Below are 27,898 nucleotides of genomic sequence, written 5' to 3'. Positions count from 1 at the left end.
AGGTCTCCTCCTTTCACATTTAAACAGCAGGAACTCTATTGTTCGTTTACATTCACTTAACATGTTCACATGGTTAATGTGAGCTATGCATGGGGGTGGATGTGTCTATTTATAGAAAAAGGTTAGCAACGAGAATGTATTTCTATTTACAAGTTATCACATTTATCACCAGTACAATAACTGGCGGGTTTTGACACACAATACAAAAAAACCAAATGATAATGAGATTATAAATGAAACAACAGTGAGCGCTTCAGTGGTCTGGCAGTGTGCTCTGGGGAACGGTGACTGGATCGGTCATCCTGTGCACTGACGTATACGTTAAACTGAAATAACTCAAAATGTTCTCTGGAAAAAACAGACAGGTATAAAGCTTAAATAAGCTACACCACACAACAGATAAAAGTGCTAGTGTATCACTCTATTCGCATTCACACACGTCATGTAGATCCAGTGTACACACACACACAGTAGTGGGGACGTGATGTTACAGTTACTATCAAACACGATACATTAAAACAGCAAAGGACCGACATTTAAATGAGCACGGCATTACCCTGACAACAGTCGATGCCAAAACGTTTGCAGCGCCAGGCTCCGCCCCTTAGATGACGTCACTGCCCGCAGCGGTGTCCTTATTTGGCGATCAGACCCGTAGCAACCTGGCGTTCATCACAACCCTGCACTGATTACTGGTACAGTGTCTGCGGGAAGCGGCTCTTCATTCGTACTCGTAACACAGTGTACAACTGGACTAATGGCGAAAAAAGCTTGTCTATACCTTCGTGCGCTGGCCGAGATGTCCGAGACACAGACGTGCTTTCTCATGAGGAGGAGAGAATGCCGAGCAGCGCTCAGGTAAGAGTGCGGCACCTTCACCCTGCGCCAGTCCTCCAGCCCTGCTCGGCCAGCTGCGCACTGCATGCGTGAATGAGATAAAACTGTATTTTATGTTTTTGCTTGCATATTTTCTTTTTTCCTGAGTTCTTAATACAGTGTAGTTATTCAGGGCTGTGGTCTTTAGTTGGAACTGTTGAAACCCGGTTTCTAAATGACTGAAAGTGATTGTGGAGTTTGTGGAGGTGTCTGTGAGAAAAGCTCACGCCTTTCACGGGACGATATATCACGCCGCGGCGGGCAGAGCAGCTCGGGAATGTGTCATTAGTGACCAGCCGAAGGAGCGGGGCAGTGTCCGCGGGCTTCGTTAGGAGAAAGCTGTCTGCAGCTGGGCTCCGTTTAGTTTCAGTAATGCCGCGGAAGGGAGCTCTTATTGGTCTGACTGCTCCGACTGTTTCGCACACCGCAGTGATTTCAAAGTAGTAAGAACCCACCGCGTCACTATGTTATAATAAACGATATTCACTCAGCTTTTACATCACTGCCTATAACAACAAAAGTAATTTACTAATTTCTGTGTGAGTAAATGTTAGTTAATGGGTGAAACGCATTATTTGGAGGCTGTGTCTAACTTTTAATGATCACTTTCTCGTCCTGTGTGTCTGCCAGGCATCTGAGTTCTCGTGCCGTCTTAGCCTCGAGGCGCGCTGTCTTGCCCCGACCATGTGTGTCGTCACAGGCTGGGCCCACCCGGAACTTCGTTAACCTTGTTGCCCCCCTCACAGCTCGAAGGATACAATACACAGAGAACCGGACTATTGGGTGAGAATGCATAAATATGTACACACGTACACACACACACACACACACACAAACACACAGGAATAAGGATAAGGAATAATATCTGTGTTTGTCTCCAGTTATTCTGCAGAGCAGCTGTACAACATCATAGCCAATGTGGAGGAATACCAGCAGTTCGTGCCTTGGTGCAAGAAGTCAAAGGTCACAAAAGGGCGGAATGGGAATGTGCAGGCGACGCTGGAGATCGGATTCCCGCCCTTCATTGAGCGATACACTTCTGAGGTCACCGTGGTCCCTAACCACCAAGTCAGGGTAAGTGTCAGTGTCATGTCCAGAGTTTCAGAGGTGACCAGCGCTGCATTAGCGCACACAGAGATACGGCTTGTGAGGAGCAGGTGGAGCTATAGGTCAAAGGTGCCTAATGCAGGCAGGCCTTAGAAGAACATGGGTGGTGCTAAGAGATGTGAACAGTACAGACAAACTGTGTCCAGATGTGAACAGGTGTTTAATGGCATTAATTGATGGACAGCGTGCGGAAATGTTTAACTGCATTAACAATTGCATTGTGTTCAAACTAGATGCTGTCTGATAAGCTCTATCCGTGGCCAAGTCTGACCATGTGTGTGTGTGTGTGTGTCAGGCGGTGTGTACAGACGGATCACTCTTCAATCACCTTGAAACGTTATGGCGGTTCACACCTCAATCAGGAAGCCAAGGTGATTCCTGCATCGTGGAGTTCTATGTAAGTCCTGTAATCTCATCAACTTTATATCACTAACTTCACATCATTGCGGTCGCACACACATATACTCCATTCATTTCAATCTAGACCTTCCCCTATCTGATCCTAGCAGTAGTGGGCACAGAGGTTACAGCAGGTCATGGGTTATTTTTGTTGCTCTTGGAATGTCAGGTAGGCAAAGAAGGCACCTGATGTTAAGATTCCAGAGAGGGTCCACCGAGCCTCCTGTACGTCAGTGAGACTAGAGCCAAGTGTAGTGTTAGAGTGTGTAGGGTTAGTGTGTGTGTGTTGGGCTAGGGTGTGTGTGTAGACTTATGGTGTGTATGTAGGGTTAGAGTGTGTAAGGAGGTCTGTAATCAGACCAGGTTAGAGTTCTAGGAGCTCACCTTCACCTGATCCCTCTTCTTCCATGTGTAGGTGACATTTGAGTTCAAATCCCTGCTCCACTCTCAGCTGGCTGCGATGTTCTTCGACGAGGTGGTGAAGCAGATGGTCGGCGCCTTTGAGAAGCGAGCCCGCGCTCTTCACCCGCCCAGCGTGCTTGGACAAGAAGCCGCTGGCCACAGGGCGACATGACAATGCAGAACCTTCCAGAAGATAAAGACCTTAGAAAAACACGCATCACCATCATCATCACAACCTGTTCACCACATTGCTGTGATGACCTTCCGCTCGAGTGATTGCTCTTTCTTCCTTTTACTTGATTCCTGGACTGGATTCTGAGTGCTGCTATGGTTACAATGGTCAGGCATGAACACAGACAATGAAAAAGTCACATAAAAATGGCTATTTATTTCAATTTAAGATTGAATGTATATTCTTTTATGCATATATTGTAAATACATAGTTTTTTATTTGGTGTAACGTAATGGAGTGAATGAACAGTGTCATGAAGAGGGAGCATGTGAGGACTTGAGTTCTTCACATAATGGACTCATTTTCCAAGAATGGTTTGAATTCCTCTGAGGAAAATAAACAAATCCTGTTTGTGTTAATCCTCCATCTCACATATATTTATGTTTTCTCACAATTAATGGCATGTTAGTTCCTGTAGTACGGTCACTCGTCTATGAGCATATCGTGAGTTTAGGCAGATGGAAACTCCTCAGTGGTCATTCAGATTTTTATATTTGTTATTTGCTATATTTCATACTTGTGCTGTTCTTATCTATATTTAACTTAAAGTATTTTTTATTTATATGTAAATATAGAAGCTTTATATTTATTGTAATAATGTTTTTGCACTTTTGCAGTGTGATATATTGTTGCTAACTTTTTCTTAACCAACTGCAAAACGTAACTAAAGTTATTATTAAAGCAATGTTCGTTGTTTCTTTATAAACTCTCCACTCTTCTTGCCTTACACTTCCAGAGTCCTGGACCCTCACACAGTATGTTTATTGTGTGGGTCTAAAGCTGAATGAGGAATGAAACTGTAAGAACCTCGCATGACAAGTTCAGTTTTGTTAGCATTCCAGTAGCAACGGACCTCGGAAACCCCCTCCACCCACTCTTCCCACAGTGTGACTCATTACATTTTGGGCACGTTTGGAATGACATTTATAGACATGAATTCTAGAGAAATTCTGCTTTATGGCCAATAGGACTCTGGGACATTTCCACTGTCTTGCTTTCATTTCCTATAGTCTAAATAATCTGATATTCTGAATTTGTTACACTTACCCTGTACTTGACGAAAACTTTAGCAGAACACACTGGCCAAAACAAACTGTAAAGTAAAACTAGTAACACAAAGATTGCTGACTTGCAGATTTAAATATCACCAGGTCAACTCTTTAAAATTTGAAGGGATTGAAAGATAATCAACTGAATTTTGAAATGTTATTCTGGGATATGAAGTGGTATTCTTTAGGTAAGAATATCTGGTGACAGCAACATGGTGAGGGTGGTGAGGGATAACAGAAGCCTCCACTGAGGGATCAGAAGTCTCCACTGAGGGGTCGTGAGTGGTAACAGAAGCCTCCAATGAGGGGTGGTGAGGGGTAACAGAATGCAGTGGTGGGGTCCAGAGCTGAGGACAGGTGTAGCAAGTACAGATGAGTAGTGGAGGGTCACACTACATTTAGCTCACGAGGGCAAACCCTGAGCCAATATATAATCTATATTCAGCTTTTACATCCAATCAGCACACACTGGTGAGACACAGCAGCCAATCACACACAACACACTCTCAATCAAAAACCACAACCCCCTGGAGGACTGCACTGAGCACAAGGAAAAGAGAACACCCCCATACACACCCACACACCGACACACCCACAACAATTTTAGAGTGACCAAGTGACCTAGCCTCCATGTCTTTGGACTGTGGAAGGAAATTGGAGACCCTGGAGGAAACCCACACAAACATGTGAGGAACATGGAATGTCGAACACAAACCTGGGACTCTTGTGCTAAGAGGAAGCATGTTAAAACAGAACCACTGTGGTTCTCCTCTTATGCTTGAATCAGCAGCATTACATATATATGCTTACACACACACACACATATTATTTGGTATGCATCTTGAGGGAACACAACCCTCCGATACCACTAGTGGCTTTGAACAGTTGCCATGGCACCCTTCCAGGTGTGGCTATTTCCGTAGATCCAGTGTGACACTGATACACACATCACGTTCAGTGAGGCTTCTGTCTGCATCACAGCCAGAGACTCGTGATGGGGCCACACCAAAATGTTTAGGATGAATGAGACATGAATGAAGCGTGCTCAGAGGCCTACGTCTGCACCTGCACATGTCACAAGGGTTCAGAGTATTTGGTACTGGGCATTTGAACAGTTCAGATCTGTTATCATTTTAATATACAGTCTCTGAGCCATATCACAGGAGCCAGGCTTGGGCATTGATTTTAAAATTGAAACACTACATTCCCCAATCTGAGGTCTCACTCTGAGGCATTAGACAGACAGGAGGTGCAGGGTTCCTCCTGTGTTTAAAATGGTCAGAGTACAGATTCCTATGTCCTGGCCAACATTCAGTCTCATCTGAGTTCTGATGAGAGGAGTGATGAAGAGGCCAGCTCCCCGTGACTTTGCTCTGGTGTATTCTTACACTGGATGTGTGGAGAGGTCAAATGAGTCGTCTGCACGTCTCACACCAGTTGGAACATAGGCCCATTTTTAGATCACAATGAAGTGAAGTTGATGGTCTAAAAAAACAGTCATAACAAATAGTGATGAATAAAGTGAACAGAAGTCTGTATTTCCGCAGTGCTGTCGAATGCATGATGTAAAGTACGCAATTAAAAGCAGAGGGATATGAGATACCCACAGAGATGAACACATGAACCAGACTCTCCCACGCTTACCTGGACAGCAGGAGTCTTCGTTTTTTTCTACAGATTCCTAAAACATGTAATTATGGTTCTGAAGATGTACAAATTTCCTATGCTATCCAGAATCACCTCACACTGATTGAGGCTTGATGTTAAGGACCTTCATTAGCCTGTCACTCTAGTCTCTCTGCTGTCACTCAGTTATTCCAGCCAGCAGATGGTTGGAATGAAGGTTTTTCCAGGCAAAATGAGTGGTGGGCCATCTCACTTGTGTGGGTTCTGCTGTTGTAGCATGTCCGCTGAAAGCTAAACAATTCTTCGTTTTAATTTTCACTTTATTTACACTAGTTCAATGACAACAAACAAATACTTTGTGTGCATAAGAGTTGCTCACACTAGACCCACACACAGTTCACAGAAAGGTGATACAGATGAGATGTGGTCAGAAAAACCACAGTTTCATAACCAAAACACTCTTAGTCTAGTGACACCCAGCAACTGCCCATAGCATGGCTAAGCTTCTTATGACAAAGACTGATTACTAACTAATACTATATGCACATAACACAATTACACAACTAAAACATTGCATAATACTATATTATGTAATATAATACTATATTATATTGCATATATACTTTCATTGTCGTCAGTGGCAATGAAAATTTCCCTAGGAGCATGAGCATGCTCCTAGGTAACCTTGTAAATCCTGTAAAGCTGCTTTGCGACAACTTGAGTTGTTAAAAGCGCTATACAAATAAACTTTGATTGATTGATTGATGAGCATGAAACCTTGAGAGGAACGAAGACTCAAGGGAGGTTGTTGGGGGATGTTGGAGATGTTGGGGTGTGTTGGGTGTGTTGGGAGGTGTTGGGGGGTGGGGGGGGGGTTCCACCTCTGGTGAAACCGGACACCACAACTGTTTGGCTCCTACAGGAGTTTGAAGTGTGGCTGGTTTTGTTCTGTCTTTAATTCACACAAACACCTGGTCAAGCCTGGTTATTAGCCTGGTTATGAGCCTGTTAGGTTGCGTGACAACTTCAAGTTAAAAGGTCTGGAGTTACAGGGCTGGACATGAAGCCGCATATCTCAGAGCAGTGACAAGAAATGTCAGAGCTGAAGGTGTGGGCCCTGGAGCAGCACACCAAGACCGAGCCATTAAGCCCACACTTACTTTATGAACACAGGCAGCTGTTTCAGAGTAAAGCAAACATCAGGGTTTGCAGTGCTAGAACTAGTCTTATGTTAACGAGAGGGGCCCCAATATTTGATCCAACCCTCCACAAAACACACAGTCCCCTTAAAGGTCACCTCTTTATCAAGAAGGAAACGAGGGTGGAGCACACACTGGACCATGAGGACCGAGCTGCTTTTACATCAAACACCACAGACATGTGTCCACACTTCCATACAGCAGCTGGTTCACTTCTACAGAACTACATCATCTTATGCCCCTAGATTATCATGTTTTTCCATTACATGAACTATGAGTACTGTCAACAATGAAACAATTTCATTAGTTATTAAAGGTTCTCAGACACAAGTAACTAGCACAGCACGTCGTAACAGACAGACCCTATAAAAACACACGGAAACTATTTTTAAACATATGATAAAACACGTTTTTATTTTTGAGTCTCAGTTTAGCTTTTACACAGTATAAAACAGCACATTTTGCCATTTGCATTTATATAGTACACTATACATATAGCACTGTACATATGCTCTGCTACTGTGGCTTTTATACTTGAATTATGCTCCTATACCCAAGTACAATGCATCTTAGAATTATCTACATCATACACACTGTGTAGATTCCTTTCTCATACATAAATTTACATACACTATATTGACAAAAGTATTTGCTCACCTTTCTTGACTCACATTTGAGCTAATTTGACATCCCATTCTTAATGCATAGGGTTCAAAATAACGTTGGTCCAGCTTCAGCTCTTCAGGGAAATCTATTCACAAGGTTTAGAAGTGTGTTAATGGGGATTTTTGACCATTTTTCCAGAAGTGCATTTGTGAGGTCAAAAGGACTGGCTCAGTCTCCACTCTGATTCATCCCAATGGTGTTCAATCGGGTTGAGGTCAGGACTCTGTGCAGGCCAGTCAAGTTCACCCACACTAGACTCTGCCATTCATGTCTTTAAGGACCTTGCTTTGTGCAGTGCAGTCATGTTGGAAGAGAGAGGAAGAGAACAGCTCCAAACTGTTCACACAATGTTGGGAGCATGGAATTGGCCAAAAGTCACTTTCACAGGAACTAAGGGGCCAAGCTCAGCTCCTGAAAAAACAACCCCATACCATAATCCGCCCTTTACCAAACTTTAATCTTGGCACATTGCAGTCAGACAAGTACCGTTCTCCTGGCAGCCACCAAACTCATCGTCCAGACTCGTCCATCAGATTGCCAGATGGAGAAGCGCGATTCGTCACTCCAGAGAACGTGCCTCCACTGCTCTAGAGTCCAGTGGCAGCATGCTTTACACCACTGCATCCGGCGCTTTGCATTGCACTTGGTGATGTATGGCTTGGATGCTGCTGCTTGATCACGAAAACCCATTCCATGAAGCTGTCCATTCCATGTGCACTGTTCTTGAACTAATCTGAAGGAACCATGGAGGTTGGATCTCTATAGTGATTGACTGCATAAAGTTGGTGACCTCTTCACACTATGCTCTTCAGCATCTGCTGACTCCACTCTTCAGTTTACGTGGCCTACCAGTACATGGCTGAGTAGCTGTCGTTTCCAAACACTTCCTTTTTCTAATAATACAGCTGATATTCGACTATGTAATATTTTGGAGCGAGGAAATTTCATGACTGGATCTGTTGCACAGGTTGCATCCTATCACAGTTCCAATTCACTGAGCTCCTGAGAGCAACCCATTCTTTCACAAATGTTTGTAAAAAATTTATACACCTGTGGCCACAGACATGATTGGAACACCTGATTCCGATTATTTGGATGGGTGAGTGAATACTTTTGGCAATATAGTGTATTTATATTTATACCCCCCCCACCCATTAATACTTGTATTGTAAATTTTAGTAGTGCAGATCACCAATTTCATTGTACATTGTAACTGCTTCTTTGGCTGTGCATATGACAAACTCTTGAATCTAACATGTGTAATGGCCTTTATTTCCTTTCTATTTGCGATACAGGATGACATCTATTGGACAAAAATGGAAATTACAGCGAGAACCAAAATCAGGGTAATATGGCAGCCTGTAATTTGGACACACAATAATCCAGTAGCTGTAGGGTCAATTCCTAGCCTTAACGAGTAACGACTAGCTATAAAACCTCTTCACAAATCTTCAGACATACCACTAGAAGGCCTACCCGACCGTGATAACAGGGAGCACATAAGGACACCAGTACAGACCGCACACTACTGCACTCCATTGAACCTTCAATCACCTGGCGGAGGGATGTTGGTTAGTTTTTAATTTTCATTTATTCTCATTTTGGTTTAACATATAATTGTACTCAGCAACAGCTTTTTGAACATGAGATCAGAAGACCAAGTTTAGACATCAAGCGTTATGCATCTGTCCCATCCAATCAGGTTGCCTGACCCAGAATGCCAGTCTAATTTCCTTGCCCATGGGCTCTGAACATGTCACAACAGCAGAGACAAACCACTGAAACCAGCAAGAACTACTGAATTCACCTGGCCTAGATGATTCATAAAAACATTTAAGCATTGTGGAATAACGTAGTAACACAAAAACTGACAAAATAGTTTAAAACATCTTGATTTTATTAACATACATCAAGGTAAAGCAAGCAGGTGTTTAGCTTTAAAATCTAAAACAGTTATAAATATAAAATATAAACCCAGTGATGACGGCACTGACCATTCATCAAACATGACGACACACAGGACTGCCAAGTTAACGGATATCACACACACACACACACACACACACACACACACACACACACACACACACACACACCAGTTACCACTGTGTAATACATATGAAACCTTTATAAAACAACAGAGAGAGAGAGACAAACAGTCATGAGAACAGAGTATTCACACACGCGCACACACACACACTCACTCACATCTTTCTACTGTCATCAGACTGAAAAAGCTTCATTCTCTCCTGAACAGACACACCATCCATTAGACTCTGAGAATAGAGATGGAGACACAGTTAAGATCATGTAAGTGTGCAGCTACTGACACGCGTCACTGGCCCACAATCGGCAGAGCTCTAACCTTGGACCGTGTCATCAGTTTTCTCTTGGACTGGTCCTTCACCAGTGTGAACTGGTCCTTCACAAGTTCAGGATTACTTCTGGACTTCATCAGATCTGCAGTGCACACATCAGTAAAGTCTGAGCGTTCATTTGGACAGACGCGTACGAGCTCATGTGGTCATTTGCTTACCAGGTCTGTTACTCCGCGGCTGTGAAGGTGCAGCTCTGTTGCTCAGCTCATTCAGAAGCTTCTTAGAATGCCACACACACACACACACACACACACACACACACACACACACACACACACACACACACACACACACACACACACACACACACACACACACACACACACACACACACACACAGAGAGAGAGAGAGAATTCCCTTCATAGCAGCGAACACTTCAGTGTGAACAGCAGGAGTGTAAACAGCAGAAGTGTGAGTAGCATGAGTGTGTTACTTTGTGTGCGGACTGCAGCTCCTCCTTCAGTGATTTGATCTCCTGCTTTAGACACTGAATCTCTGACTCCTTCACCCGCACAATCACCTGCATGCGCGCGCACACACACACGTTTTTACTGCTTTAATAATCCTTAAATCTTCATCAGCGGTGATGGAGGTGCGAGTGCTGTGATGGAGGTGTGGGTGCTGTGAGCGCCATGATGGGGATGTGATGGGGGGTGTGATGGAGGTGTGTGCTGTGATGGGGGTACGAGCGCTTTTACCTCCAGCTGGTGCACGTCTCTGCCCTCAGAGCACCGTGTGGGCCCCATGCCTCCAACCACATACGGCTGCACCAGCGAGAGATCAGCTAGCACACGCATACTCACTTCCTGCTCGGTACACGTACACAGAGACTTTACTGCATGGAATCAGTGACTGCATGTGTGGAGGTGTGTGTCTTGGCAGGCAGATTGTGCACGTGTGTGTGTGTGTGTCACCTGATTGTGTGTACGGAGGTCCTGGATCTCTCTCACAGTGGAGATGAGGGTCTCTCTTTCCGTCTCCACGGCTCGCCTCAGGTGAGCGTTCTCCAGACATTTCTGAGAATACTGCTGGGAGAGTACTTCCAACTCCCTGTGCAAGTCTTCAAGCTCCTCACCACTGCGCGCACACACACACACACACACACCCCTGAATTCCATCTGAATTTATGAAGCACTTTCAAATGGTGTTAAATAATATTGCATAAAGTGATAAGATATTTTGATATATGCCTTACAAAAACAGGAAAGAAAGAATATTAATGTAGACAAAGGCCCACACGCTCACATGGTGCACGCTCACACTCACTGGTGCTGCTGGCTGAGGTGTGGAGTTGCTCCACTCTTCTGGGCCATCTGACATCTCTCCAGCTCCTCTTTATGAGCTCTGTATATGGCCTCAATGGCTGGACATGAGCACACGCAAACATGAGCCCACAGGACAAACAAACCACAACATAAACTCGGAAAGGAGAGCATTTCCAGCTAACTCAGTTTTACATCTCAAACAGGACACAGAGGCACGCGGCTATTTCTGCTGTGTTGACTGACTGTAGGCTCTGCAATAAAATGCACATGCACTATTAGAGATGTACATGCTCTCTGCTTTTCAAGTTTTCTATCTTGATACTGTATCAAATAGCACAGAGGTAGTGCTGTGGTACAGGGTATGTAGCGTTAGGGTGTGCAGTATTGTACAGTTAGGGTATGGAGGGCCGGGTATGGTACAGTGCTGTAGTACTGTAAAGTTAGGGCCTGTAGGTAGGGTGGCAGTATTGTAAAGTTAGGGCCTGTAGGTAGGGTGGCAGTATTGTAAAGTTAGGGCCTGTAGGGTGGCAGTATTGTAAAGTTAGAGCATGTAGGCTGGCAGTATTGTAAAGTTAGAGCATGTAGGCTGGCAGTATTGTAAAGTTAGAGCATGTAGGCTGGCAGTATTGTAAAGTTAGAGCATGTAGGCTGGCAGTATTGTAAAGTTAGAGCATGTAGGCTGGCAGTATTGTAAAGTTAGAGCATGTAGGCTGGCAGTATTGTAAAGTTAGGGCCTGTAGGGTGGCAGTATTGTAAAGTTAGGGCCTGTAGGCTGGCAGTATTGTAAAGTTAGAGCATGTAGGCTGGCAGTATTGTAAAGTTAGAGCATGTAGGCTGGCAGTATTGTAATGGCAGCATAAACACCGGCGATGGTGGCGTCGGCTTCCTCCTGCAGCGCTCTCTCCTGCTCCTCCCTCAAGCGCTCCACCTCCATCTGGTGCTGTCGCTGCACCTCCTTAATTACCCTCTGATGGTTCTGCTCCATGCTGCTAAAGCCTAGTTCACACGTAGCCTAACACACATACACACAAATCTCAGCAAGTCAATTAGCTGTATGTGGCTAAGGCCTGAAATTCTCTGTAGTAGGAACAGCTGCAGTGATTTTACTATGATCCGAGTCACTGGAAGTGATGATGCGGGAACAGTGTGTCTCTGTAGTAACATCCGCAAAGCCTTAGTATATCACCTTCTAAATTGTTGCTGTTTTACACAAATGTCTCTTTGCACCAGTGATGGTGCTGATGTACCGCACGCTGTGTGGAAATAATGTCATACATTTTCCCCAGTGTGTAATGTGAACTATATTTGGAGAGCATCTACCTGCCGTCTAAAGCTCACAAGAACCTCAAATTATTGCTATAGAATAGCAGCAGTGTGCTGTGTATGTGCACAGGCGTGAACACACGCATGTATGCACGCATGAACACACACAGAGACATGTTCACAATGTACACACACGTGTCTATGTGCACATGAACACACACGGACATGAATGAGTCTCGTTGCATGCATGTGGTGTGTGCAAGAGTGTGTGTGAGTGCATGCGTGTGCACGAGTATGTATTTAAGTACCTTGAGGGTCTCCAGTTTCTGCTCGTAGGCAAGTCTGAGGGAGTTCACCTCACTGCAGTCACACTCCTCCTGCGAGGGTTTATCGTCCCCGGTTTGCTCTGTAGAACCGGCCACAGGAACGTCCCCACCTGCTCTGCTGAACTCTGAGGTTGTGACCTCTTGTTCAGCACTCTTGCTGTAGTAGCAATGAAGTCGCTCCATCTCCTCTTCATGGATTTGCTGAAGTCCATGGATCTTCTCATTAAACTCCACCTCCAGCCTTTGCACTTCACGGTCCTTCATCTGAGCGTTGGCCTCAGCGGAGACGAGCCCGAGCTCCGCCCTTTCTATAGCCTGTTGACTCTCACGCAGTTTCTCCTCATAGCTCTGTGCCTGCTTGTAAAACAGCGCATCCGATCTGCTGCGCTCGGCACTGCACTCACACATGGCCCGGTTCCGCCGCGCCTGCCGGGAGCATTCCTCCTGCTGCAGAGCCATTCGAGCGCGACTGGTCACATAGGTCAGAGTGGCCCGGAACAGCGCCATCTGCAGCGCGGGAGGAGGAAGCTCGGCTGGCACATCCACGTGTTTGGGCTCAGGCTGCAGGTGTAAGGACAGGGACTGAAGCGTCTGGGCCTGAGCGCGCAGCTCCGCCACCAGGCTCTCCCTGCCTGTGCCCTCGAGCCCAGGGTCGCTCGTACGGAGCTCCGCCTGTGGGCCGACGCCGAGCTGATCGTGCTGCAGGGCCTGGTCAGCCGGGCGGGGCTCCATGTCCCCACTGGCACCTGGCAAGGCCTGGGCGGCAGCACAGAGCGTGTACGTATGGTAGGCCAGCTCCGCCCTCACACACAGGCTGTAGATGTCATGCTCTCCCAGTGTGTCAGCAGCCTCCTGCAGAAGAGCAGTGGAGAACAGAGAGAGTTTCTCCAGAGTTCTTCCCTCAAGAGTTCCACGCTGGACCTCTCCGAGGTGCTGGGCCTGCACCTGCATATCCGACAGTCTTTGAATCAGCTCTCTGCTTGGATGCTCTAGTGCAGATGCCATCTTCTGGATAACCAGTGCCTCCAGGGCCAGCAGCCTGGGCGTCACCCCCAGAGCACCACGCCTCGCTGGGCTCTCCCCGTCATTTTCTAACAGGACTTCAGCATTAGCTGCGGTGCTCTCCAGTGGGACTCCCAGAAGCCCACACAAAGCTTGACTACTCTTTTCCTCCGAGCTACGTTGTGAGGGATAGGCACCGGGAGGCGTGGCAGGTGTGGGGGACGTGGCAGGCGTCAGTGTGTCCCAGAGCGAGTTCTCCCTAGCAGAAGCTCCCTCCTCATCCTGGAGGTCCTGCTGCTGTAGGCGCAGGGTGATCTCCCACAGTTTCTCCTCCGTGTGGCACTGTTTGGTCTCCAGCGCATGAATCACTGAGATCACGCGCTGGGAATCTTCCCGAGTGCCCGTTTGTGTTTCCGAATCACCCGGCATGCTGGGTCCCATCTTCTCCCCATCATCCGTACTTCCCAGCAGGCCGTGCGGCTCAGCGTGGCCCTCCTTCAGTCTGACCTCCGTCTCCATGGTACCGAGGCCCAAGGCGGCCATTTTGAGCGTGAGCTCCTGCAGCTGTCGCTCCTTCCTGTCCAGCTCCCGCTGCTGCTGGTCCAGCCGCGTGCTCAAGCGCTCCTCCCAGCTCCTCTCGCAGTCTTGCAAAGCACCACGCACACACTGCAGCTCCTCGCACACTCGCTCGTAGTCGTGCTCCATGTCGTAGTACTGAGTCTCCTCGCCACGGAGACGCAGCTGCAGACGGCCCCGCTCACGCTCGGACTCGTCCAGCTGGACCCGCAGCTCCTCGCTGGTCCTGCGCAAGTCCGCCACGCTCACGGACGTGTCCCGCAACGCCGCCTCCGTCTGCTGGAGCCGTTCTTCCAGCTCCAGCACGCGCCTCTCTGATTGGTCAAGGCTATCGCCGAGGCTCCTCCTCTCCAGCTCCTGACTCTCCTGCAGAAGGCGCATCTGTCTCTGCAGGCGAACATCTTTGACTGCCTGCGTCTCCTGCGTAGCTTTCAGACGGCCCTTCGCCTCTTCCAAACAACGCCTCACTTCTTCCAGCATGTCTACCCGCTCCTGCAAGCTCGCCTCCGACTGCTGTAATCTCGACTCTGCCTCACGGAGGCGATCCTGACTGTTTTGCAGCTCGGCCTGGAGGCGGGCCTCAGAGACCCTGAACTCCCTCCCACTTCTCTCAAGCTCCGCCTTCAGGTTGTTGCAGATGGACTGCAGCTCTTCCTCCCACTGCCACTCAGTCTGAGCGGAGGATGAACACAGGGAGCCTAGCAATGGCATGGAGGACGGCTTCACCTGTAAAGACAGAAGCTACAGTTAACAATACTGTACCAGTTTTTTTATTCAGACAGTATTCCACTCCCCCATAAGGCCCTATAAGGACCCGCGTGTCCCACCCTGGACGGGAGGACCAGTGTCTCCTCTCTCAGTAGTGTTCTTACCTGTGCATTATAAACATCATGGAAACAATCCCCACAGGCAACCTGTCTCTCCTCTCCACTGGAGTCTGGAGGAACACGACTGGATGTTGCCATGATGACTGACGAGCTGTTGGGCGGGCCGGCGTCCTGTGTCACACAGTGAGCCTGTAAACTGTCTTTCTGAAGGCAAGTCTTTTCTGATTGGACCTGCACCTCTCTGATCAAGATTGCAATAGGCTCTTCAGGTGCAGGAGGGACAATCTCTCTATGAATAGGCTCTGATCCTTTTGCCGCCTGTCTACTAAACTCCTTCCTTTTTAGCTGCCTGTGACTGAACTCTGCCCAATCAAAGGTTTTGTAACGCCCCTCTTTGCGCCATTTGGCGATGCGGCTCCATTTCTCCTCCTCTGATTGGCAGGCGTCTAAAGGGGAGGGACTTTTAACTCCAGGGCCAGATCTCCTATTCTGAGGGACAGAACTTGGAAAGAAGGAAAAAGATTAACAAAAAAACCCTCAATACTAGTTACTATTTTTAAATGTCTTCATAGGTTGCATGAGAAAGGAAATAAATGGCCAACAAAAGAAGGAATAACCATCGAAGTATTAATCACACAAACACCAGGGGTTCAGTTGTGCTTGTCCAACTGACAAGTGTTTAACCATGTGATGTCAGGTGTTGAGTAACTGATGACTGGCTGATGTTACCATATAAGGTCAGGAGGAATAGTCGTGCGAACACTGTTCATAACTGCCTGGATCCAGTTCCGGCGTATCCCATAAGTCATTGCACAGAGTGTGAAAACTCCATCTTTAGTCTAGAGAAAGCACAGAGGTCATAACACCTCCCAAACCACATATAAAACATGCACAAATACATACACTCGCACACACCCATGGATATTCGAAAAGTACTCACATGAATCTGAAAGCCATAGTTTTTCTGCACAGGAAAATCTGTGATTTCATAACAGCTGGAGAGGTCAATCTCACCATCAGAGTCGGCAGCCTGTGATGACGTACAGTAATAGCTGATCTATGAGCCCAGCAGTGCTAGGACGGGTAAACATAACAAAACTTTCATCAGATGTAAACATACCTCTTCAGCCACTGCGTCCCGGTAGAACTTTAAACTCTGGTCAGTAAGAACAAACCAGTGCTTCTTCCACTGGTATAAAAGCACGCGCACACAAACACACACACACACACACACACACACACACACACACACACACACACACACACACACACACACACACACACAATCATGCTCCTGGCACAAACACCTGCTCTGAAATCAAACTGAACGCAAGAGCTTCCAGTCACCATTCCATCTTCCCCCAGCCTGGTCATCCATCCTTTTTTGAAATTCAGAAGGTCAGTCTAAGTGAAAGACAGATCATACTCAATCACCATCACCACCACACCCACCTACAGATGGCTCACGTGAGGTCACAGAAAGGGCCATGATTGGCAGTACTCACGGTGGGGGTGGGATTTGTCAGTCTGCGCTCCAGTGATTTGGAGCGCTGGCTGGTAGAGGCGGCCTCCTGATTCCAAGCCAACACGTGCAGACAGAACACAGTAATTGAATCCATGATTATCCAACACAAGTTCAGAACACAAAGCAAAGCAACCACCCTGAACAACAACAAAGTATTTTTCATGGTGGTCTTGTTCTGAATTTAAAAACTTTTCAACGCACACACGCGCCATTTCAGGTAGGTGTGGAGGATACCTGTACCATGCTGTGATTTGCTCTCTTTTCACAACCATGCTCTGAACTGGAGGATAAAGGTGAAGAATAAACCTCATTTTCCTTTGCAAACTGACCCATTAGCAGAGACCTCCTGAAACACACAACGGTGTTTGACAGCTTCAGGACCACAACAGTGATGCTAACCTGCCAAACAACTGGAAACAGCAGGCTGCTCGGTGTCTCCTACACAGTGTCCAAATAAAGACTGACGAGAATCACCAGCACAAACATATGAAGTAGCAGGACATTGGGCAGGTTAATGGAGGACATTGGACAGGTTAATGCAGCTTTATGGTAAAAAGCAGGTGAGATTGACCAACAGGAAGACAGCTATAAGGACATTTTGATTGTCAGTTGACAGTTGGTCAAACAATTGACAGTTGACATAACTGGAGAACCAATTGTAGACAGTAGAACATAATGGTCTTCACATAATCATAACCAATAATGTCAGAACTAGAAATGCTGACTAATGTGGATTCTTACTTGCGCTGTTTTCCAAAAAGACGCCGGACCTCCTCTCCTCCAGGGCTGTGTGTTCTGGGTGGATCTACGTCTCTGGGCACATCTTCAGAAGTACCCCGGTGCCTCCCGGAGGATTTTGAGCGGCTGTCAGAGAGAGGTGGGGCAGGATGGCCCGTGAACAAGCTGCCAAGAGTAACTTCACACCTGTAATGTGGGCAAAAGCCTGTCTGCAAGTCCTCATCAGATCTCATGTTCTCCAGGGACGAGTAGCCACTCTCAAATCCTCCCCGACCGTCTGTGGGACAAATCACAGAGAGGACAGTTAACGCGTTTAAGCCCAAAGGCATTAGCCAGTCAGGAAAAACAACCCACAGCATGAAGACAAACAGCCAGTAATCAATTACACTTGAAGACAGCACAGACCAGCAACTCTGCAGCACAGAGCAGTGGATACCTACATTGTGCCAATACACCAAGCAACACACAAAAAGTGTGCTTCCCCCAGCAGCAAACCCACCCCCCCACCCCCCTCTCTTCCCACAATCCTCTCTGTGTACTCTTACCACCATCACCCCCTGCTCAAAAACCCTCCAAATTCTCTTACCCCTTGTGCTGGGTCCAGTAAGCGGCTCTCTGAGCGGCGAGGACAGACAGGAGCTGACCGAGGAAGTGCTGGGGGAGGTGCTGCTGGGTATGACTCCTCCTCTCCAAACAAACCCCGCCTCATCCTCCTGAAGCCCCGCCCTTAGTGAGGAAGGGGGCGGAGAACCTACTCTATTGCTATCAGTGCTCTTGCTACTTTCAGTGCTACAACCCACATAGCAACTTTTCCTAGAGCTACAGGGACTACCATTGGAGCTACTGGACATGGGTCCTCTGTCAGGTGCTACCTGCTTAGTCAAGGGAGGGGGAGAGAGAGAGAGAGAGAGAGAGAGAGAGAGAGAGAGAGAGAGAGAGAGAGAGAGAGAGAGAGAGAGAGAGAGAGAGAGAGAGAGAGAGAGAGAGAGAGAGAGAGAGAGAGAGAAACAGAATAAGAATTTGGTGTTGAGTGTTCTGAATTCCCTTTTACAGTCTAACAGTTAATTCCATTGCAAGTGAAACTTAAATTTGGCATATTGAAAAGTAAAATGTCCACACACAAAGTGCTTTAATAATGTCCCTGCTGATCACACATGACCTCACCCTCTACACATCTCCCACCCTCAGAAGAAAATGTCTGATAATCCTGCCAAGACTCCAGACATTAATTCTGTTAATTAATCCTAAACATTTCAAAACATAGGACCAATAAGAATAACTGCTCTTTACTCTTGACAGTTAGCTCTCTCACTCTCTCACACACACACACACACTCACACACACAGTGATCGAGACTGTCAGCAAACTGAGGCAGGGGATGCTGTGAGAGCACGATGGCTCGATGAAGTAGTGAAAACATAAGAGCCCGTGCAGCAGCGGGATTAAACAGAACCTCAGCAGTGTGATGAAAGCACACAAGACCAGGAGCTGGATCATCAGCTCCTGCACTAATGTGCTAATGATGTATGAAGGTCCTCACCTGACAGCGAGACCCACAAATAACACAAGTAAAGCACTGCAGAGAACCTAAGAGCACATCTGTAAAACTACATCTGAAATAGCTGTATAAAATGTATGCAATATATAAAAGCGGTAAATAAGTCATCATAATGAGAGTGGGAGGGAGCCCAGCACATTTTTAAATGGTGATGTTCCTGGGGATGAGGAACCTCCCACTTCCCACAGACCATAGACGCTCATCTGGGAGGTACATACTGGTGTGTGTGTGTGTGTGTGTGTGTGTGTGTGTGTGTGTGTGTGTGTGTGTGTGTGTGTATGGGCACTGGGAGGCACGTACTGGAGTGTGTGTGTGTGTGTATGTATGGGCACTGGGAGGTACGTACTGGAGTGTGTGTGTGTGTGTGTGTGTATGTATGGGCACTGGGAGGTACGTACTGGAGTGTGTGTGTGTATGGGCACTGGGAGGTACGTACTGGAGTGTGTGTGCGCGTGTGTGTGTGTGTATGTATGGGCACTGGGAGGTACGTACTGGAGTGTGCGCGTGTGTGTGTGTGTGTGTGTATGTATGTATGAACGTATGGGCACTGGGAGGTACGTACTGGAGTGTGTGTGTATATGTATGGGCACTGGGAGGTACGTACTGGAGTGTGTGTGTGTATGGGCACTGGGAGGTACGTACTGGAGTGTGTGTGTGTATGGGCACTGGGAGGTACGTACTGGAGTGTGTGTGTGTGTATGGGCACTGGGAGGTACGTACTGGAGTGTGTGTGTGTGTATGGGCACTGGGAGGTACGTACTGGAGTGTGTGTGTGTGTATGGGCACTGGGAGGTACGTACTGGAGTGTGTGTGTGTGTATGGGCACTGGGAGGTACATACTGGAGTGTGTGTGTGTGTGTGTGTGTATGGGCACTGGGAGGTACGTACTGGAGTGTGTGTGTGTATGTATGGGCACTGGGAGGTACGTACTGGAGTGTGTGTGTGTATGGGCACTGGGAGGTACGTACTGGAGTGTGTGTGTGTATGGGCACTGGGAGGTACATACTGGAGTGTGTGTGTGTATGGGCACTGGGAGGTACGTACTGGAGTGTGTGTGTGTATGGGCACTGGGAGGTACGTACTGGAGTGTGTGTGTGTATGGGCACTGGGAGGTACATACTGGAGTGTGTGTGTGTATGGGCACTGGGAGGTACATACTGGAGTGTGTGTGTGTATGGGCACTGGGAGGTACATACTGGAGTGTGTGTGTGTGTATGTATGGGCACTGGGAGGTACGTACTGGAGTGTGTGTGTGTGTATGGGCACTGGGAGGTACGTACTGGAGTGTGTGTGTGTATGGGCACTGGGAGGTACGTACTGGAGTGTGTGTGTGTATGGGCACTGGGAGGTACATACTGGAGTGTGTGTGTGTATGGGCACTGGGAGGTACGTACTGGAGTGTGCGTGTGTGTGTGTATGTATGAACATATGGGCACTGGGAGGTACGTACTGGAGTGTGTGTGTATATGTATGGGCACTGGGAGGTACGTACTGGAGTGTGTGTGTATGGGCACTGGGAGGTACGTACTGGAGTGTGTGTGTGTATGGGCACTGGGAGGTACGTACTGGAGTGTGTGTATATGTATGGGCACTGGGAGGTACGTACTGGAGTGTGTGTGTATGGGCACTGGGAGGTACGTACTGGAGTGTGTGTGTGTATGGGCACTGGGAGGTACATACTGGAGTGTTTGTGTGTATGGGCACTGGGAGGTACGTACTGGAGTGTGTGTATATGTATGGGCACTGGGAGGTACGTACTGGAGTGTGTGTATGGGCACTGGGAGGTACGTACTGGAGTGTGTGTGTGTATGGGCACTGGGAGGTACATACTGGAGTGTGTGTGTGTATGGGCACTGGGAGGTACATACTGGAGTGTGTGTGTGTATGGGCACTGGGAGGTACATACTGGAGTGTGTGTGTGTATGGGCACTGGGAGGTACGTACTGGAGTGTGTGTGTGTGTGTGTGTGTGTGTGTGTGTGTGTGTGTGTGTATGGGTACTGGGAGGTACATACTGGAGTGTGTGTGTATGGGCACTGGGAGGTACGTACTGGAGTGTGTGTGTGTATGGGCACTGGGAGGTACGTACTGGAGTGTGTGTGTGTGTATGGGCACTGGGAGGTACGTACTGGAGTGTGTGTGTGTGTGTGTGTGTGTGTGTGTGTATGGGCACTGGGAGGTACGTACTGGAGTGTGTGTGTGTGTGTATGGGTACTGGGAGGTACATACTGGAGTGTGTGTGTATGGGTACTGGGAGGTACGTACTGGAGTGTGTGTGTGTATGGGCACTGGGAGGTACGTACTGGAGTGTGTGTGTGTATGGGTACTGGGAGGTACGTACTGGAGTGTGTGTGTGTATGGGCACTGGGAGGTACATACTGGAGTGTGTGTGTGTCCTCTCCTCCTCTTCCTCTGGCTTGATTTCGCTGCGTTCATGTAAACCATCAGGTTGTCTTGCCACCTGACAGAATCTCAGTTAAATCTCTAAAGCAATGAGTCTGTATCTGTGATACAAGTAGACAGATTCTCTCAAATAAGCATCTCAACCATTTTATTTAAATAGCTGCTCTCTATGACAACCATTCATACTCTCTGGGACTATAACCATATACACCACATACACATATAATTATGTAAGTTGTTCAGGACAAGAACATCCGTCAAATGCTGGAAATGAAAAAATAAAAATAAATCAACAAGACTAAACAAATACAGAGTACACGCTGACAGACAAGATGTTATACGGGTTTTGTCCACGAAAATAACAGACGTTTTGTGACTTTCTCTGAACAAACATGGCAGTTGTTCTGTTTGGGCAGGTGTCTGAAAGAGTTTCTCCATTCCACAGTTCCTCTGACTGCACCACATGTGCTAAAATGACACAGTGAGGAAAATAAGTATTTGAACACCGTGCGACATTGTAAGTTCTCCCACTTAGAAATCATGGAGGGGTCTGAAATAATCTAAAGACATAATCTAAAAATAAAATCCATAAATCACAATGTATGATTTTTTAAATAAATTGCAGGCCAGGGTGTTCAAATACTTATTTTCCTCACTGTACAAAAATGTGGACATGCAGTACGAGTTTAGAGTTTTTACCCTGTGATGTTGTCTCCAGTCTCTGTTCTTATGTAGTAGTCTCTGTCACTGCAACACAGCTGTAGACTATTCGGGAAACCAGTCTGTGCTGAAACGTTGAGCACCTCACAGCACTGGAGCATATTCACACTGCCCTGGGGCAGAGTGCCAGCCTACACACACACACACACACACACACACACTTACTTTAGATAAATAGAAAAAGCAAGTTAGACCCTAGATAACCCTAGATCTAAATATTAATGTAACGGTAGCCTACCATCTCATCCAGGGCGTAGCACAGTAGCCCGTGTTCATATAGGGTAAAAAACCTCCGCTGCCATTTCTGTGAGATACATAAAAGTTACATGAATACCAGATGTGGCTGGAACGATAGAACACGTAGTCCAATATCCACCAACAAACTAAAGCACGGTACCCTTTTCTTATGGGCAGGACTGATAAAGTTAATGCCCTCAGGAGCGAGGAGGAGCCATCCTGCCTTTACAGGTTTTGTCTGAGAGAGAGAGAGAGAGAGAGAGAGAGAGAGAGAGAGAGAGAGAGAGAGAGAGAGAGAGAGAGAGAGAGAGAGAGAGAGAGAGAGAGAGAGAGAGAGAGAGAGAGAGAGAGAGAGAGAGAGAGAGAGAGAGAGAGAGAGAGAGAGAGACTTCAATTTTCACAATACTATGCTTGGTAATTCTGAAAAGCTCGGGAGGAATCAGGACCAACTCTTACCCCATCGGATTCACTGAGTGTGTGTGAATCTACAGGCTTGAAGCAGTTTTGACATTTACTCTTGTTAAAAACATTGGCCTGGAAGCGGCGACAGCGGTTTTCTCTCCGCGAGAGCATACTGAAGACTTCACGGTTTTTCGAGTGCTTATTTTAGCGCGCTGAAATATAGAACCAAAAACAGCCAGACTAAATGTCGCCGCATTATTTCCGGATTGTTATTTTCAGAAGTGTTTATCAGAAGATATCGGATATCAGTTTGGAGCACGCGAGTGCTTCGTGCCCAGTTCCTTAGCGCTTTTACAGCAATGGAAGAAACAGAGAAAGCTAGTCAGAACAAATACACCCAATGAGCTGATTTTAAAAATTAGATGTGTTGAGTAATTAAATTAATCTCAAAATCACCCGTCTGTCATCCTCTTTCCGAAATGCCGCAGGTGACAAATTCAAGTCTACCGCTTGTTAAGTGACCCTTCCGTTTACGTCAGAGAACGTCAAACTGAGGTAGGAAAGTGCATGCAAATTAAATACATGCAAATTAAATTCCATTTAATTAACAAGAAAATATCCCATGCGTCACAGGAAGATTCCCAAGAAAGCTGGTCCATTAACAAAATGTGGGGAGACATTTTTTAGATCAACTTGATCAACACGAAGTCTTATTTTATGAAGACTCATTGTTACAGTGTAAAAATAAATTTAGAACACAGCAAAGCACTGCCTCGTTTTTCAATGCCTCAAATGTAATTGAAAATTTTGCAACTGCCATTGGTTTAACATTAGATTTTAATTGAATTCAACAGTTTCAACATGATGCTATTGTTGTCAGTGCAGTTTCATCCACATGAGATACATGAAAACGATGAGAATATAACAGCCAAGTAGGCTACTGGGAATGAAATATACTGAACATGTACAGAAACAACAGAAAATATACTATATACTACTATATACTAACACAACATTCCAAATGTGAATTTCTCTGTCTCTCTCTCTCTCTCTCTCTCTCTCTCTTTCTCTCTCTCTCTCTCTCTCCGTGTATGTGGTTTTAAAATTGTCCTGCATCCATGTTAAGATCCACTTTCATTTTCTGTTTCTTCATCACATTTTCTAGCTCGGAGGATTTTCTGACACTCTGAGAGAGAGAGAGAGAGAGAGAGAGAGAGAGAGAGAGAGAGAGAGAGAGAAATAAGTCTGATAACTTTAAAGATTCAAGTTTGTAATATTTGTGATTTTTTATTTTAACACACCAAGAAGTCATTTTTCAGTTATTCTAATGGTGACTAGGATGTTTCAGGATTTTGTCTCCGTCTCCGTCTGTTTTAAACATATGGCCCACTCTATGGAGCGTGTAGTGGTTCATTTGAGGACACATAGCACTTGATTCTTCATCTGAAACAAGCTTACCTTACAGAAAAAGCTAAAAATAATGAACACACACTTTCAGAAATATTTGCTTTTTTCTAGTGGTAAAATTACTTATAGCTCTTTTTTAAGTTGCAGGTGCACAAGTGTGTGTGACGTTTACCTGAAGAGTTGCTTTCTGCACCATGATCTGGCTGTAAACTCTGGCGCCCTCTTGAGGAGAAACTGTACAAAGCTCCTCCTTATTCAAAGAGAAGAGCTGAGCTCCACTAAGAATGCCCAGATTGTTCACTGTGCTGAGGGAGAGAGACAGAGGGAGAGAGAGGCTCTAAATAATCATATGGAGTATATAAGAGCAACTGAATTATTTGCATATTCATATTTTACTTCATTATTTATGCTTTTGGAGACTTTGGACTTTGACTTCACTGTAATTAAGAGGAGTGTTACGACCCTGCGTGGTCGTTTGTGGGTTATGTGTGTTTTGCAGGTTTGGCTCCGCCCCTGATCATCCGTCAAGTCGGTCCACCTGGGTTACGAGTTGGCTACGCATGCAAGTTGTTCCTGATTGGCCTTTGGCCTGTATAAAGCCACCGGAGCCCTGGATGATGGCGGCGCTTATACCGCCCCTTTGCCAGACTTGCTTTATGCTGGGAGTTTGTTTATATTGTGTTGGTTGCCCTTGATACGATTAGATACACAACTATATTTATATCTATATCCATTTCCATCTAGTTATAATTGTAGAGTGTATTAGGAGAATGGGGGGAGTCGGTGCTCTCTTTGACGTTTGTTTTATTGTTGTATTGTTGTAGGTAGGTAGTTAGGTGAGTTTTGTGTTTTTCTTTGTGTGTGTGTGTAGGTAAGGTATTTTGCGTTGACGGGAAGGTTTTGTTGTTTTTGTTCTTTTGGAGCTGCCGATTTCCAACGCCACAACCCCAGTTGTATGTACGCAATAAACATCACTTTTATTCATTTCATTACCCGTTTTTCTTTGCCGTTATTTATAATGTACTCCCTCAGTACCTAGACGGTGGGGGACCGTAACAAGGAGGTTCCTGCTGTTGGCAATGTTACCCTGATTTCACACGAGCTGAGCCCTACCAACGAAAAACCATACACATACATATACTGTTCTGAATTCTACTTAATAAAACCAATAATATTAGGAATTATGGAAATTTGTATTTTTAAATGCCCAAATGAATGAAGGTCTATTTAAAGCATATTTAGCATGCTAATGTCATTTTAATGTAAAGGTTAAATACCATAAATATCTGATCTGTGTGTCACAGTACGGAGGCCCCCTGCTGGCTGCCCCCGTCTGCAGCGTCAGTATTTCATGATGTCCTGTTGTTTTCGTTGTGTTTAAACCTCAGGTGGGTGGGACCCATTAGGATACCCGACACATGAGGGTCGTTTGTCTGTCTATAGATGTCTTGTGTTTGTACAAGGGATTTTAGTTTGTGCACTTTATCCATTAATTCCCCTCTTTTCCCTGGCATGATCGCTTCCTTCTTGTTTTATACTTCAGTGCCTGTCACACTGTGGTTCTTCGCTGACAAATCCTTGAATACTTGAGTACTTGAGAAATGATACACCAGTGATTAATTTTTCTTTTGGCAATTAATTAAATGTAAGTGTAGTGTTTGAATAGAATATCTCATACAGAATTATCTTCTCTGTCACAGATGTATTCAGTCATGACCTTGAGATAATATTACTTCAGTCCTTCATATACATAAATGTATTTGTATTTTTGAGTAAATCATATTGTAAATACTTTGAAACTAAATAAGAAAATGCATGTTTGTGAGATACTGAGAACGCATGTTTACTAACAGTGAAAGGGGTGAGAGGTCTGGATATGTGTGCTGGATTATTTGGGAGTTCTAACTCTGAATATTGGGGAATATTGGAATCTTGGGGAATATATGAACCACATTTGAATGCATGACTTTCACTTTTAACAGACAACTATTACAGTAAGATGTCATTGTGTGTAATTGTTTATGGTGTCACTCCCACAACTCGGCATGAGTTACACATCAAGGAGAGGATCAGTCAATCTAGCAGTGCACGAGTGTACATGTGCAGATATTATAATTGTTACGCGTCGCCACCGATCGCGGCGGTGACGCGTTGGTTTAAACGTGGTGAGGACTCAAACGCGACCCACTAAAACGAACGGCAAAAAACAGCCAACTGAAACCTCCGCGAATGCGGGAAAAACGAAAACAAAAAACCCAGAGGGAAACAACAGAAGAACGACACGGAGAAGCTCGACGTCTGTACAGACCAGGTAAGTAAACAAACAAAAAACACGCGGAACGGAAACGTCTAATAAGGAAAAAACGGGGAAAACGAAAATCACACGGAGAAAGCCTCAACGTGTCAGAGAGGGAGGAGAAAAAATAAGAAACAAAAGATGAAGCTTTGGTAACAAGACCTACAGCTTCTACCTGGTTACCTGCCAGTCTGGCAACCAGAACACTGGAGAACAAACCGACGTAGAACAGAGAGGAAAAGACAAAAGGGAAAACAAACAAGAACGCTCAGGAGAGAAACAAGAGAACGAGAGAAACGTAGAAATAGCACGAAGGCAAGAGAAACTGGCTTAGGCTGTGAGTGCACAGAACAACAAACAATTTCAGCAATGAGTTGCTGAAGTCGCTTGTATTAAATAGGCTGCTTACAGCTGCAATCTATTGGGCTTGATTGCCCCTGGTTGTAGCTCGCGTGCTCCGCCTAGTGGCAGCAGGAGGCACGCGCCTGGGTCGAACCCTGACAATAATTACAAGATTATTAGTGTGTTTAAGACTCACAGATCACTGAAGCCTTTGGCTCTCAGCCAGTTCTGCACCTCAGCTGGGGGGGAGTGGTAGTTGAGAGGGGCGGAGCTCTCACTGGCTCTGTTGATAACTAGAGGCCGCATAGATCCTTGCTTCCCATTGGCCAGCCGCTGAACAAGCTCATTATTCACACGCATTACTTAGAAACAGAAAGAGACAAAAGAGCTCTGATCTACAGTCAATTAACTTCAGAACCATACATACAGAACCAAACATCCAAATACATCTGAATAAATGTTTTCTTCTTCATTTTAAATACATTTTATTAAGCCGGTTATTAATGGATAGAAGATGCTTGCAGAGTCACATGAGTGCCGGTTCTGCAGACCTGGAGCTGAGTGACACTCAGGCAACACAAACACCCAGGAATAAGTGTTACCTTTCCCTCCGTCATTTCCCATTGGTGGCATGCTAACGGGGCGGGGCTCTGTGTGGGTGTGGCTTTCCCCTATGGAACTGGGTTCTGCATAAGAGAACCGGCCTCCTCCCGGGGGAGACAGAGGAACCTTCAACACAAATCAGATATATACATATACATATATGTCTCTGCTCCGATATTCAAAATATATTCAAAATAATTTATCTGGAAACCTTGTGAAGTTCACTACAATTTCTTAAATTCTGTATATCTCCCCATCCACATATAAGTGTGTGTGAGTGTGTATATATGTCTGCGTGTGTGTTTGTGTATGCACACCTCACCTTGGGCAGTTTGCGCATTTGTACACTTGAATCAGTTTCTGTGTGGTTGATAGGCTCCAGGATGTTGGATGGAACAAAACCAATCTGGTCATAATTGTTCTTACATTTCCACCACCGATTAGCGGATTCTACCACCTGAGAATGAGAGATAA

The 27,898-nt window shown here is 46.0% G+C and overlaps 3 protein-coding genes and 1 long non-coding RNA gene across 10 annotated transcripts in view; 2 read left to right on the top strand and 2 right to left on the bottom strand.

The window, feature by feature from the left end:
* Positions 1 to 640: 640 nt before the first annotated feature.
* Positions 641 to 3,387, top strand: LOC143503287 (coenzyme Q-binding protein COQ10 homolog, mitochondrial). Its single transcript, XM_076995636.1, has 5 exons — positions 641 to 858; positions 1,507 to 1,659; positions 1,758 to 1,950; positions 2,279 to 2,380; positions 2,798 to 3,387. The coding sequence occupies exons 1-5, from the start codon at positions 758 to 760 to the stop codon at positions 2,954 to 2,956; spliced, it is 708 nt and encodes a 235-aa protein (XP_076851751.1). The 5' UTR covers positions 641 to 757; the 3' UTR covers positions 2,957 to 3,387.
* A 6,054-nt stretch (positions 3,388 to 9,441) lies between these two features.
* On the bottom strand, positions 9,442 to 23,350 carry LOC143503217 (uncharacterized). Of its 5 annotated transcripts, none has more exons than XM_076995584.1 (24): positions 23,233 to 23,350; positions 22,831 to 22,988; positions 22,535 to 22,612; positions 22,376 to 22,441; positions 22,117 to 22,268; positions 21,394 to 21,475; positions 18,044 to 18,332; positions 17,461 to 17,734; positions 16,954 to 17,065; positions 16,700 to 16,765; positions 16,542 to 16,598; positions 16,315 to 16,383; positions 16,135 to 16,224; positions 15,924 to 16,033; positions 15,240 to 15,696; positions 12,772 to 15,093; positions 12,065 to 12,212; positions 11,202 to 11,298; positions 10,850 to 11,012; positions 10,634 to 10,765; positions 10,369 to 10,455; positions 10,093 to 10,153; positions 9,922 to 10,016; positions 9,442 to 9,832 (listed from the first exon to the last, which is right to left on the bottom strand). In XM_076995584.1, exons 2-24 carry the CDS (start codon positions 22,945 to 22,947, stop codon positions 9,761 to 9,763), a joined length of 5,196 nt encoding a protein of 1,731 aa, XP_076851699.1. In that variant the 5' UTR covers positions 22,948 to 22,988; positions 23,233 to 23,350; the 3' UTR covers positions 9,442 to 9,760. The 5 variants fall into 5 exon arrangements, with proteins under 5 accessions (XP_076851699.1, XP_076851701.1, XP_076851705.1 ...); XM_076995586.1 differs by having other exon boundaries at positions 10,093 to 10,150; XM_076995590.1 differs by having other exon boundaries at positions 10,634 to 10,741.
* A 238-nt stretch (positions 23,351 to 23,588) lies between these two features.
* The window catches only part of eps8l1a (EPS8 signaling adaptor L1a), a 9,973-nt gene continuing 5,663 nt past the window's right edge, over positions 23,589 to 27,898 (bottom strand). Inside the window, exons 11-15 of one of the 3 annotated variants that reach the window (XM_076995619.1) lie at positions 27,747 to 27,881; positions 27,424 to 27,550; positions 27,018 to 27,183; positions 24,356 to 24,488; positions 23,589 to 23,962 (exon numbers count right to left, since the gene is read on the bottom strand). In XM_076995619.1, coding sequence (XP_076851734.1) covers positions 23,876 to 23,962; positions 24,356 to 24,488; positions 27,018 to 27,183; positions 27,424 to 27,550; positions 27,747 to 27,881 — 648 coding nt within the window. In that variant the 3' untranslated portion in view covers positions 23,589 to 23,875. The remainder of the gene's footprint in view (positions 23,963 to 24,355; positions 24,489 to 27,017; positions 27,184 to 27,423; positions 27,551 to 27,746; positions 27,882 to 27,898) is intronic. The other 2 variants (XM_076995614.1, XM_076995604.1) reach the window with 2 other exon arrangements.
* The window catches only part of LOC143503280 (uncharacterized), a 5,011-nt gene continuing 3,345 nt past the window's right edge, over positions 26,233 to 27,898 (top strand). The window contains exon 1 of the long non-coding RNA XR_013127203.1: positions 26,233 to 26,494. This is a non-coding gene — a long non-coding RNA (uncharacterized LOC143503280). The remainder of the gene's footprint in view (positions 26,495 to 27,898) is intronic.

The sequence above is a fragment of the Brachyhypopomus gauderio genome, chromosome 2 (assembly GCF_052324685.1).
Source record: "Brachyhypopomus gauderio isolate BG-103 chromosome 2, BGAUD_0.2, whole genome shotgun sequence".
Classification (NCBI taxonomy): Eukaryota; Metazoa; Chordata; class Actinopteri; order Gymnotiformes; family Hypopomidae; genus Brachyhypopomus; species Brachyhypopomus gauderio.
This window is presented reverse-complemented; position numbering and strand designations above follow the sequence as displayed.

What these genes read in the sequence shown, in the direction of transcription:
- LOC143503287 (XM_076995636.1), top strand. Translation starts at nt 758, where the DNA reads ATGGCGAAAAAAGCTTGTCTATACCTTCGTGCGCTGGCCGAGATGTCC. An exon ending in ACAGAGAACCGGACTATTGG is followed by an intron (nt 1,660 to 1,757) that starts GTGAGAATGCAT and finishes GTTTGTCTCCAG; the next exon opens with TTATTCTGCAGAGCAGCTGT. An exon ending in CCTGCATCGTGGAGTTCTAT is followed by an intron (nt 2,381 to 2,797) that starts GTAAGTCCTGTA and finishes TTCCATGTGTAG; the next exon opens with GTGACATTTGAGTTCAAATC.
- LOC143503217 (XM_076995584.1), bottom strand. Translation starts at nt 22,947, where the DNA reads ATGCTCTCGCGGAGAGAAAACCGCTGTCGCCGCTTCCAGGCCAATGTT. An exon ending in AGCCGACGCCACCATCGCCG is followed by an intron (nt 11,299 to 12,064) that starts GTGTTTATGCTG and finishes GCTCATGTCCAG; the next exon opens with CCATTGAGGCCATATACAGA. An exon ending in AACTGATGACACGGTCCAAG is followed by an intron (nt 9,833 to 9,921) that starts GTTAGAGCTCTG and finishes CTCTATTCTCAG; the next exon opens with AGTCTAATGGATGGTGTGTC.